The sequence below is a fragment of the Lutjanus erythropterus genome, chromosome 11, assembly GCF_056507025.1.
Source record: "Lutjanus erythropterus isolate fLutEry1 chromosome 11, fLutEry1.hap2, whole genome shotgun sequence".
Classification (NCBI taxonomy): Eukaryota; Metazoa; Chordata; class Actinopteri; order Lutjaniformes; family Lutjanidae; genus Lutjanus; species Lutjanus erythropterus.
Window position 1 is genome coordinate 18,573,213 of NC_139327.1, and position 13,788 is coordinate 18,587,000.

Genomic DNA, 13,788 nt, shown 5'->3' on the forward strand with positions numbered 1-13,788 from the left:
CATGGCAGCTAATGATGGATTCTTAAAAATATTATTCAAAAACTAACAGGGTGTCAGTATGATTTAGCATAATATTGTGTTGCTGCCCCTGTGAGATTAACACACATCTAATATATATGAACATATATATAAACATAACATAAATTGTAAAGAAAGATAATAAATAAATAAGTACTTTGGAAAATGTAAAAAAGGATGAGGGTGAGAAAAACCTCCAGTATCAACAGTCATTAAAAAAGAAGGAAAACTCCTAAAAAATATGTATTTGTACAATATATATTAGCGCTGCAACGTGTAGTCAATCTGTCAATTGAAAGAAAATTAATTGCCAATTAATTGATAATCCAGTAATCGTTTCAAAAAACATTGCTGGTTCCAGTTTTTTTTAGATTATTTTTTGGCTTTTTGCCTTTATTTGGATAGACAGCTGAAGAAAAGGGGGTAAAGAGAGGGGGAATGACATGCAGTAAATGGGTCACAGGCAGAAATCGAACCAGCGACCGCTGCAGAGGACCAGTAGCCTCAGTAAACGGGGCGAACGCTCTACCAACTGAGCTATGGGAGCATCCCCAGCTTCTTCATAAATGTGAGGATTGGCTGATTTTCTTTGTGTTTGGGTTTTTGGACTGTTAGTTGGACAAAAGAAGCAATTTAAAGACATCACTTTGGGCTCTGAGAAATTGTGATGAGCATTTTTCACAATCTGTTGACATTTTATAGACAAAACAATTATTTAATTGATCAGGAAAGTAATTGACTGAGTTATGGATAATCTAAATAATTGTCCGTTGCAGCCCTCATACACACCCAAAATAGCTAAAAGATGGTGGACACACCAGTAGTAATTCTATGCACATGTGCAGCAGAGGTAATGTGTCATCGACTGCAATTGTATGTGTCGTTATATTGCGAATGTGCTGCCCTGAAGAACATTAAATTGACCTTTTATATATGTGCGAGCTCCATGCTGCTGATCTGTAACTGACTCTGACTTCTGACCTTGCCAGGGAGCAGGTAAAACAAAAAACAAAAAAAAAACAAACAAACAAAGGTGATATGATAAAAGTGGAAATTATTGGCTTCATTAAATCAAAGCAGGTAGCTGCACATTAATTCACTCTGCTCTGCAGCAGCAAACAGCAGATACACAGGACTTCATTAATTTGTATGATACAACTTGCCCGTTCGCAGCGTTGTCAGTCTCTCCCTCTACCTGTTAGTTTTACCTAATTATTAATATGTTAATATTTTAATGTCAGCAGAGACAATTATGTAAAATAAGCTTATATCTCAAACTGAAAAACAAACAAACAAATAGATTTATAAATTGTTTGGTTCAGTGCATAGCATTCGTGTGTGTTTTTCCCCTTTTTTTGTGTAGCTCCACCTCTCTGTGTCAGTAAAGTCATTACAGCATTTTTGAATTTTCATAAAATATCCATTGTACAGTTTTTTTTTAATAACAGCTGCATTATAGGGATCCTGTTCTCACAGAGCTGTAGCATACAGCAGCTAGTGAAATCAGCATCATAACAAAGCAAATACAGGTTTGAATAATTCTAGCCTGAGGTGTGTTCCTGTACTGGAACAGTAACACTCCTGGCTTCAGGCATCTGATGTTGCTGCATGAGTTCTTCCATATTTTTGTGAACCTAATTCTCAAAATGTGTCTCTTCTTCTTTTTGTCCCCTTAATGCTTTTGTCTTGCATGTACGTCCAGGTGAGAAGCCTCATCAGTGCAGCATCTGCTGGCGCTCGTTCTCCCTGAAGGATTACTTAATCAAACACATGGTGACACACACAGGGGTGCGGGCCTACCAGTGCAGCATCTGCAACAAGCGCTTCACCCAGAAGAGCTCCCTCAATGTCCACATGCGGCTGCACCGTGGCGAGAAGTCCTATGAGTGCTACATCTGCAAGAAGAAGTTCTCACACAAGACCCTGCTGGAGAGGCACATGGCGCTGCACAGCACCGGCAGTGCCGTCATGGGCCTGTCGGGGAGCGCCGGCACCCCTGGCCCCGTCTCCATCCCCATCCCCATGGCTGTCCCCGAGCCCGGAGCCGGAGTGGTGGCCCTCGCCATGCCGGTGAGCGGAGGTGCTGGAGTAGGGGCTGGGGTTGGAACAGGAGTGGGTGTAGCCGCGGAAGCGAGCTGCCAAGAAGGGACCACCTACGTGTGCTCCGTCTGCCCTGCCAAGTTCGACCAAATGGAGCACTTCAATGACCACATGCGAATGCATGTCTCCGATGGATAAGTACTAATAGATAAACTTCTTTCAAAAAGAATGACAAATAAAATGGCACTAGATTTTCCTTTTCTTGTTTTGAGGTATGAAGAGTAATGAGTATAGACACTGGCACATTAAGTTTCCCAAAAAAAAAAAGATTTTTTTTTTTCTGTTATTCTAAAAGAAAAAAAAGATGGTGGCCTTAAGGCTTAGTAGTTTGATATTGATCTACTGGATGGATCCTAACTACAGGCCTCTAAATGTATGCTTTCCTAAAATACTGATTTATGTGTTGAACACTACCGAAAGGCCTACGAAAGAAACACATACACACAGACACACCTTTAGTGTAGATACGTCTGGATGAATATACATGTGCATATATGTCTGGGCGTTTGTGTATTTGCATGTGTCCGTCTGTTAGTCCGTGTGTGTGTGTGTGTGTGTGTGTGTGTGTGTGTGTGTGTGTGTGTGTGTGTGTGTGTGTGTGTGTGTGTGTGTGTGTGTACATTGCCATGAGACATAAATCATGGCAGTTGTGAACCCATACTGACCAGTTTGGAAACTATAGATGTCCAAGCTTACTGTGGTATAATTTACAACAACAATAAGAAAAAAATCATCTGGGGTCGGGCTACATATTCCCTCTAAAAAAATACTGATGGTCACAAGATTGCCTTCTTCTGTAAAATAAAAAAGGAGAGTAGTTAATTTGGGTTTTATTTATTCCTATGGTATTAAGGGATTATAATGCAGCTGTTGTCAAGGTACCAATTTTAACCATTTTACTGAAATGTAACTCCCTGTTGTCGTTGGCGACAGGGACAAATACTTCTCATTATGTTTTGTAACTGTTGTCCATGCATTTTGATGGTTGAGTTTACTAAATTAGGGTTTGTTGATGAGACAGTATTTGAGCAAAAATATGTTTCTTTTTTTCTGAAGTTTGGAGTTTAACTCATTTGCATACACTGCCACTACTAATATCTTGAAAAGACTGTTAAGGCTAGTAGACCTCTTCCATTTCAAAACACAAGAAAAAAAGAAAGATTCTTTTGCTGATGTTTTTTTTAGCCTTTCACACTCACAGTTATGGCAGGCTGGCATATGCGACTAAACTCTCTCCTTCATAATTGCTGCTCCTCAACTTGCACCTGACTGTTATGGGATGTAGATTTAAAAAAAAAAAAAAACTGAAGATTTGTCACTTTAACTATTGTTGTTATTGAGGTTTTAATTGACGATCGAATTGTTGATTGGAAAAGTGTTGAAGAGGAAGGGATTTAATTTGAATCAAATCTGAATTGGAAGTAAACGCCATCCTCATCCTAGAACCCCTGTATAACCACTTCAATGCTATTGCAAAGCTATTTGAGCGTATGGGAGCTAAATGCATCACACTTTACGTACATTGGCTCTCCTTGAAAGGCACAGTTCACCCCAAAATAAAAATACACATTTTCCCCCTGGCCTGAAGTGCTATTTATCCATCTAGACTGTTTTGTTGTGAGTTGCAGAGTTTTCAAGATACTGGCCGTAGAGTTGTCTGCTCTCTCTCCAGTATAATGGAACTAAATGGCACTCAGCTTTTGGTGCTCAAAGCACAAAAAAAAATCATTTGAAAAATTTAACACCAGTGTTTCTTCCAAAAAAACTTGACCCGGACTCAAGATAATCCACAGAACTTGTGAACAGTGTCTTTCCTCTTCCTTTCTGTAGTAGAATCTGCTGGAACTACTTTAGAAACTACCAGAACTACTTTCATTTCTACTAGAAAGAAAGTAGTTCCTACATGAAACTGCTCACAACGAGGTCTGTGGATTATCTTGAGTAACTGGGTTGTGATTTTTGGAAAGAGTCGCTACTATTGAGTTTTTCAATTGTATTTTATGTCATTTAGTCCCATTATATTGGAGAGAAGGCATCTTTATGGATGAAAACATACCAAAAAATCTAGATGGATAAACAGCTCTACAAACTGGGGGAAAAAAAGAGTATTTTTGATTTTAGGGGGAACTGTCCCTTGAAGGCTCAAATGGCACGCAACTTTTTGAAAGGAAATACAGCTTCAAAGCAAAACAAGTAGCTCCATTGAACTCACACTTTTTTGTGATGTACCACAAGTTGCGGACAGACTTTCTAGGCAGTAGAATACATTCCTGATTTTTCTAAAAAAAAAAAAAAAAACACCTAGACACAGCATGTACAGAATAGATTTGGAAGCTAGTGTGCGCAAGTTGTCATCCATGCATCACATCACTTAAAGGCTCATTTCTGATATTTGACTTGTTTTGTAATTGCTTTCTACTCGAAAAATAGGACACACACACACACACATGCAACTGCCTGCAACTGCAATCTGAAGGATTTGCTCATTTGTGTGAGCAAACACTTTCGTAGTTGTATTGTTTTAAAAAGAATAACTGCGTACGGCGGGTCTTTAGAGAGACCCGCTGTACAGATTCAAAAAAACAAAGTGCTACTTTGCACATTTTCTTAAAAATGCCTGTGCTTAATATTTAATCATTTTCCTTAAATGAACTTCTATGATTTTCTTTTATTCAATTTCAAAGGAAAAAAAACATTTTTTTAAATCTTGATAAGTGGACTGCATTATTTTCTTGCATATATGTTGCACTGCTTAAACCAATAAGTGCACTACTGTTAACAGAGATATTATAGTTTTAGAAAAGAGGATTTTTTTTTTTTTAAATCTAACATTTGGTTGTAGACTTCACATGTAATAGAATAGCTTTGTTTCAATTTATTCATTAAGTAATTCAGCGGTTCTTGGCTTTTGTTATTGCTTGCAGTTACCTACAGTATATACTCGTGCCGTGTTCATGCAAGCATTTATTTTTTATTTAAATATGTACCATTACGTGTGCTCATCTATGTTTTTAACCTTTGAATTCATTCTTTTTATGGAGTCAGCTCCCTATAACAGTTATTCAATTACATTTCTTTATAAACAGACAGAATTTTCCTTCGAGAAACATCCAAGCCAAACAACAGAAACAGTGAAACAACAACAGTAATAATAAACACAACTCCCGTCCAACTCTGTTGGCGGAGCTAATAATAATAACTATTATTATATTATTAATAATAATAATACATTTATAATGTGTGTGTGTGTAACATAAATGATATGTGTGTCCTAGAGCAACTTTCTGTGGGTTTTAAAGGTGTTGGGAGGTGATGGGAATGCAGCTTCTTTGATATCTGTCTGTCAGTTGTACACAGTCGTGTCCCTTCCTTAGTGTTCGTATGTCTGTGAGTGTCTGTGTGTGGTATATTAGCCTAATCAAACTGTTGATAAGTGGAATATCTGAACTGTAGGGCTTCCTTAGCAATATGCAACGCAGGTACTATGAGAAGCAGCTCTCCAAACCTTTTGGGCTAATAATATGGCACCTGTTGTAACGTTTGTTCTGAGGAGGTCAAGCGCTCGTTGACTTCGTCGTACCTGTTTTGGAGGAGTTGCGTCCAGCGTTTTGATGCTTTTTGAACTGCTACTAGATTTCCTGTGGAGTCAGTTGATAGTGAAGTCAAGTGACGAACATGTGAGAGAGATATCCTGGTTTCTCCTCAGCTTCAGCAGCTAAAAAAAGAAAATATTGACCCACACACGTGAGAAATATGCTGAAAAAAAAAAAAAAGGCATGGCGAGGCTAGTCCGCAGTAAAAGTAGCACATTATTTAACATTTGATTGGGCCTGTCTCCTATATGGTGTGCTTATAAGCCTAAATTGTATGGTTCCTGTTTGTAGCTGTTGTTGCCAGGATGGCAATATTGCTGCATGCTAGTGCTATATTTGTCTCTACACAGCACGTGGAGGGTAATCTCATGCCTTAACAGACAATGCACTAAATAGAATATGTAAGCAACTGCCGAGATCTCTTTTCCAACAAGTACTGCCATGTACATGTGTGGCACACAGCTCATGATGTTGGTGTTTGTTGTCTGTTCAGAGTTAAACACTGCCAAACTAACATCATCACTTCTTCAAAAAGCAAAGGCAGAGACATGAATTGAATCGTTTCAGTGTAATGTGTGTATTCAGTAATCTAGCATTCCTTCATGGCACCTAAATTTTACATATTTTGTGTGAACACATATATCAAAATGCACTATTGACTGTAGCTAGAAGAGTACAACCAGCTTTGTGGTATCATTGGTCTAAATAGTAGGTTAAGTAGCTCGATGTTGGTTTTTTGAAACATTTGATTTCAGAATTACACTATCAATCATTTCTCTATCTTTTTGTTTTATTTTATTTTTCTTTTTTGGAATAACAAAAGTAGCCAATCTCAACGTTTTATCCGGATGAGGGCTAATAACTCGTCCCATTGTCAGTTCTTGTATCATAAGGTGTTTGATAGCAGACCAGGCTCGGAAGGGGAAGAACCTTCTCTCCAGTGTGTCATGATAATGTGCTATAGCATAACCCCAGGCGGCTTTTTACCCCCCTCCTCCCCTTCTACTTCCTCCTCTTCCTTCTCCTCCTCCTCATCCAACTCCTCTTCCTCCTCTCCTTGTTGCATTTGCATCACACGCTCTTCACTGTCCATAGTTATATATTCCTTATACTGCTTCAGCTACTTGTGGTGGTGCTTAATTCTCTTTTCTCCGTGTTGCAGAAAAAGTTGGTTGAAAATTGTTGCAACATTATCCAGAAAATAAGTCCTTCTCTCTCAATCGTGCTTCTTCTAGTTGTTAGTTTGAAAAAATAAAAAAATAAAAGTCTAGGCTTTATGTTTGCAAAGTGTTCGCATATTTTCCAGAACAAAAACATATTGAGACGTAGATAATAGCCTTGAGCCTGCAGCTGTTTGTATTGTGTTTCAAATATATTACTGTTCATGTTTTGTTTATCTTAGTGTAGAGACACAGGGTCTACAGTACATTGTTGTCCTTCTTGCAGTATGTTTAATTCATCATTATACTTCTTTTATTTCAGGCTTCCTCCTGCTTCTTTTTTGTTATTATGGTGATCATAGTGGTGTTGTTTATACATACATAGCTTCACGCAACTGGATAAAATGATAGTCAGTTATTGAGTCATATTTCACAGTGTAATATACAGTATACGCTTATATGCTTTGCATTGAGATGAAAACAAGGAACTAATGGAAAATAGTAATGATGAGGGCTCATGTTGAGTAAGGAACAGGTTCGTTTTATTCTGATAAGCATGTCGTCTGTCTTCCTGTTTGTCTTTCACACATTTTAAGTCAGATTTTTTTATTTAAAGTCACAAAAGTTAAAAGTAGAGTACAGAAAACATGTGAAACCGTTCAGATAATACTGCATCTTTTTGGCCTTCTACAGTACAGTACACATACATAAGAGTGAAATAGATCTTACAAATATACTATATATATTTAATATCACCATCTCCACACAGATGAATACATTTTCAGATAGTTTGATAAAGACATAATTGCAGCTAGAGTATACAGTACCTTGTGGGATATAGGGAATATGCCTATCAAGTGCCTATCAGTACATACAGCAACTATACAGTATATTCATAGTTTTTCTCTCCTACATTGCACAGATACAGTATATACACAATGGTCTATTAAAAAAAATATACTATTTATACTATTACTGCTAAGACCTGGTGGTTGTGAGTGCATCCTAAGAGAACCCTTTAAAATACCTGAAATGTTCTATACATATACAGTAAAAGCTACATCTGCAAGTTTTATTTTTTATCTTACATTTATACAGCTTTGGAGGATTCAAAGATATAAAATGCAATCACATTTTCAGCGTCTAAATGAACAAATACATCGAGTGGATGGTAAAAAATAAATATAAAATCTTTGAATTGACCTTTTTTTTCTTTCAGGTTGCTCTCTTTCTTAGTGCTGTTTGGCATTTCACACATGCCAATTTTTAATTTTCAGTTTTTGCCAGTTGCAAACAAGCCATAATACTGTACTGTAAGTTTGTGGAGGGTAAAGGGCAGTGGCACTTTGTGAACAGCAGAGGGAGCCACACATCAACTGCAAGAGGTGAAGTTAACACGCTGCCTGACACAATGAACGAAAATCCAAGTAAATATTTGGATTTTTTTTTTTTTTAATCTTGTTGTGGGTAAATATTGCCATTCTTTGGATTATAATAACACCTATAAGCATGGCAGTTACTGTAAATGAATAAACAAACAGTGTACAGGCTGTAGAAACTGGCAGCTCCTCTACACTATGTGTCCTTTGACCTTGATGACAGGCCTTTCCTCATGCGAGCCACTGCCCAATTTCCCCACAACGATCATTAAAGTTTTATCTTATCTGACGGCCTTGTTCCTTACGTACAGCTTGAAATTTTAAAAGGGCAAGCAAACGAGCAACGTGAAAAAAGAAACTGGTCATTAAACGTGAGACTCACACAGTGGATATTTATAACCGCTACTTGGAGGCAAAACAAGATTACAAATTGAAAGTTTTGGCAACGGAGAACGCGCACACACTCACACAGCATTCAAAAGTGTTTAAGTGGCTGGTTTAACAACATGAAAACAAAACTAAAATGAAAATAGAGTAGAATAAAACCCATAAATCAAGTTTCAGGACTGAGTGGCTGCGAGATAAAAGGTTTTTGGGATGGCTTATTATTCGGTCCCCTGTGGACTAATTACCACAGTTTTCTCTCTAACCTTCTCCAGCCTAGTTACTGTGCCAAATTTAGGAGGAAAAAAAAGACACTTTTTTAATTATGCCACTATTGTTAAATTAGATGTGAGAACCCGAGCAGGAAAAAAAAACAGAAAATAAAAGAATCTTTTTAAATGATACATTTCTAACATAAATGCAATATAGTAGAGCAAAACATGCGTCATACCAAAAGCAGCAAAGTGATTGCCTTCATTTTGAATCTTTAAATCCTCCATAATACATAGTTTTCAAATAAATAGGAGAAAACAGCTATGATTAACAAATGCACATTTTGAAGGCTTAGTTTCATATACATTTAATGTTAAAATGGAGCATTAATAATAATATAGGCAATGTGATATAGCTAGTCCCTGTCATCCAACTGTCACACCATGACACATACAGACAGCATCTGTTCACGTTTCAGTCAGACATTCAGATTTTGTTTAGAGCTTTACACACACACAGTGAAGCAGCTGTTCAGATTTTAAACACAACTAAGCTATAACAACATCTAGATTATATTATTACTCTCTCCGAACATGCAGTTATTACAACACCCTGATGAGCTTTTTAATAAATCGTCAGGTGAACTACCATCGATCAGTCCAAATGAAGCATGCAGTCCTGTCTACACAGCTTTGTCCTTGTTTTTGATGGAGCACAACTATATTTTGAGTGTCCCTCGATAACAGCCTTTGTATCTCTTTTTTTAATTGCGATGGTGAGGAGACTTGGGCGTGATTTAGCCTCTGAAGACTAAACACTGAGCCTCTTTGTGTTCTCACTCGCTGTAGTCTTTTTTGGCTTTGTCCAGCTTGATTAGTTGAAAAGTGTGCAGCAGCAGCAGCAGCAGCGTACAGCAACTAAAAAACATGCATTCCTCTTCAAGTCCAGAACATTCCAACTCCTAGTCTGGCATTCGTTTTCCACACTTAACTATCATGAACTAACATTAAGGAGGATTTCCAGCGCTTAATCGCTTTATAGATCTGTTATATTTGATTATGTTGTAGTGAACTTTGCCCATTATATCAACGATTAATTTAAAATGTACATTTCCCTCAAATAGATCCGTTATTAAAAATCTCATCTCGCTGTTTATTCAAATTTTTGCCATAAGCCTCATAAGCTTTGAGCTCTGCTTATGCTTGTGTGGACTGGTTCTACACTGTAAAAAACAAAGTTCAGAAAACTCCATATCAAGGCAACTGTCCTTACTATTTTTTTTAGTTTTAAGTCAAACTTAAACTCATAAAATAAAATAAAACATAAAAGTTTTGCTCACCTATAATCTCTTGTTGGGATAATTTACTTTACTTAATTGGATAAACTTGAATCTTTGAGTTTTAGAAACCCAAAAATGTATCATAATGTAAAAATGTATTTAAAAAAAAAAAATCACAGTGAGCTCTGAACCTGACTTGTCTTTATTTGAGTGCTTGAAAAAATTAAATGGTTGCAATTTAAAATATTGAATTATTAACCATAATACACTTTACCAAGTTTGCTCGCAAATTTTGAATTGCAACATTATCATATATTTGAAAACTCAAAGATTCAAGTTTTACTACACTACATAGTGGGTTTCAGTGGAATCAACCAATCTTTCTCATTAACTTAATGTCATTTTACAAGTTTTGTTAATTAAACTTGATTTCTAGTATTTATTTTCAGAACACTTCAAAACTTTAATTTTTTTTTTACTTGAAATGCGTTGAATAAACGTACTGTAAAGACTTCATTTAACTCATTCTACTGAGAAACATGATCAGCAGACTTCCCAGCATGCATTTGTTTGGGAGTTAAAACTCTCCTGACATCCTGACCTTTTGTTTTATCACATATGATGAAAACTTTGTGTCTATAATAAACTTTAGATTTACTAGAAAGGTTTGTTTAGAATCCTTACAAAAATTATCTCAACCTCCCTTTCCAAATTCAGTCAACTTAAAATTTTAAGGCCACCAGGCCTCTAACTTTTTTAAGTTAAAACAAATGGTTTATTTTTACAGTGTAAGAAAAAAAATGACCTCAACAAAAATTCATAAGTTGGCAAACATTTTAAAATGAACGTCAACACTAGAGTTTGATTTAGTGAAGATAGTTGCTTTGAAACTATGAGTTTTCTGAACTGTTTTTTTTTTTACAGTGTATAGACAACATGCACTATGCTATCACTCTGTTTCTCTGCGTAGATCTGTCTTTTTTATAGTGCAGAGATGTAAAATAAAAACAAAAGCAGCAAAAAGAGAAGCTCTTCTTCTTCACCGTGATATTGGTCACTGTCTCAGCCAGCATGTCGTCTGCCAGGAGGGACACTTAGGCAGACTTAGATTACAAATTTTAGCACCGTACTGCCCCTGAAGGGGCTGCAGGTGGTGGTAATTTGTAAGAAGAAAAAAAAAACAAAAAAACGGGGCCATGCTATCATTTGAAGTCAAATGGGGGGCGGGGGCTGTACTAGACAATGTTTGTGTTCACAAACCAAAGAAGGGTTAAGATAATTTAAGTTTTATGGAGAAAATAACGTTTCTTTTCTATGTGTGTGGGGTTCCTACGATTGGGCTCAATTGCTACAGTTGTTTTATGATTTCTTTTTTGGTTTTCTTTGTTTTTCTTCTCATTGCAGGGTGCTTGTGAAAATGCATCTGTGTTTTTTGTCACTTGATCGGTTGTTTATAGTTTTGTGGTTGTGTTAATTTGCCTATTGTAGACCAAAATAGATCTTTTTTTATAAGAAATGCAACAAAAACATAAAAATGAATCTGACACAGTAGCTGTGATGTAAACTATCGCATGTATAAGATTGTAAATGTTGCATTGTTCCTCTGACGAAACGTAATACTCAATAATCATTGGTTATGTCTTCTATACACACACATTTAGCAAATCAGTGTAGACCTGTTCACCTTCACATTGGATTCTATCTGAATAGTTTTGTTATTGCAGTTTTCTTCAAATATTGTCCCCAAAATACTAATCTGAGTACATTTAGCCATTTATATACTTGAGATGGACCAAGATGTTAAGTTTGCACATATTTGTAGGTTGTTTATTAAGCCAAAAAAAAAAAGGAAAGAGAGAGTAACAACACACAACTTTCAGTCTCAGCGAGTCAGATCTTTAGCTGATGATCTCTAAGCAAATATTACAGTCGTTCATGTTCACTGAAAAAAAAAAAAAAGCATCAGAGCCAGCCATCATTTCACCACATGATGAAAATTAATCCAAACCAAACTGTAACATGAATTTAAATATCACAATGTGGTCCAAATATTTATTAAAAGTGATTATATTTTTGTAATAATAACAACACACATCATCTGTGAGCGGAATGTAAAACCATTTGGCAAAATCTGACAATATTTTATTACTGTAAGGTCTAATTCTAGGTGAATCTGCTGTATATCTTATCATCCTGTGTGTTCAAAATAGGAAATGGAAATATTACTGTAATTCGGGCGATATTTTGTACCTGAATTTCTCAAACATTTGACATCACAAATCAGAAATGACACGTGTCCTAATCAAAACAGCCTAGGTTTTATTTTTTAATTTCATCTGGCTTTCAGGCTTTTTGCTGCCATATCTTGTATGTAGACGCTTTTGTAAACATGCACTTGAGTTGAACTATGAGATGTGCTTATAAATATGTGTATATTTTGTTAGGCTGTTTATTTTGGCCTACGTTAGCTTGAAAATTTTACTATTATTATTATTTCCCTAAAAATACTTCTCCTATATAGTTATGAACTTGGCAGAAGTGGAGCTGTTGTAGTAAAGGTAGTTAACATCACAACTAAGCAACCCTGAAATATATGCTGCAGTAATGTGTTTTCAGTTTGTTTTTTGATAATTTATGCTCCAAGTTGGTTTGTATTTTATTATTATTATTGTTATGAAACAAGCTTGTTTGAAATGTATTGACTGCTGTTTTGAAATAGGGGATAAAGTTTTTTTTTTTCTTTTTTTTTTTTAATGTTATGTGCAAGGACGTTTTTTTTATAATATGATTTGTCAAACACTGGACTGGAGTGAGTTTTCCAACATTTCCAAGTTGAGAGATGTATTTGACAGACATAACTGCACAGACGACACCCGTTAGCACAGATGTGAGCTGACAGACAAAGCACATCCTCCCAGCTGTATGCGGGGGAGGGTGACTAACTAACATGGCCGCCATCCTTCCCGCTCAAAATAGGAGTCAGTTAAGAAATTAAGACATCTCCTTTTGTGCTGGTTAATTGCATTCATTGGGTGATGGGTTATATGTGTAATAGGAAATATTTAATGGGGTTTTCCTTCCAAAAATTCTTGCATGGCATCGACTGGTGACGGATTATTTTTTTTTTGTGTTTTCTGACAAAGAAAGTGTGCTCTCGTAAATATTCAGCAAAAATCGTAAAGGGATACCACTTGACAGCTATCCAGTTATCAAAATCACCTGGTGTGTTCTTGCTATGGTAGAGCAGATATGACAGTTGAATCTCATTATTACACCGACCACCACTTCTCAAACCAGAAAAGAGATTTGCACTAGACTTATTTTGGTCTTCTTCAATCAAAAAGCAATATAATTCACTCAACACATTTTCAAACCATAGTATGTGACGGTTAGTGAGTAAATGGTGATATTTGATTTGTTTTTTTTTTGTATTTAAAGGTACAGAATCTGTCACCTTTTTAAAATGCACATGACATCCATGTGTTGTTGTTCGTAGCATTTTTTTTTTTCTTCTTTTGTACCCAGCAGTACCCCCTGAGTGTTAGTGTCCAGATTTGAGGGGCATTAAAACTGTTGTTTCCTCCTGTGATTGTTTTGGACAAATCAAGCAGCTCTTACAGATCTGACGTGAGAGACGGGATGTATGAGGGATGGAATCATTT

The 13,788-nt window shown here is 36.3% G+C and overlaps 1 protein-coding gene across 1 annotated transcript in view; it reads left to right on the forward strand.

Moving 5' to 3' along the window:
- Positions 1 to 10,475, forward strand: part of zbtb20 (zinc finger and BTB domain containing 20) — a 40,482-nt gene extending 30,007 nt beyond the window's left edge. The window contains exon 4 of the mRNA XM_084731118.1: positions 1,721 to 10,475. Coding sequence (XP_084587244.1) covers positions 1,721 to 2,256 — 536 coding nt within the window. The 3' untranslated portion in view covers positions 2,257 to 10,475. The remainder of the gene's footprint in view (positions 1 to 1,720) is intronic.
- The last annotated feature ends 3,313 nt before the right edge of the window (positions 10,476 to 13,788 follow it).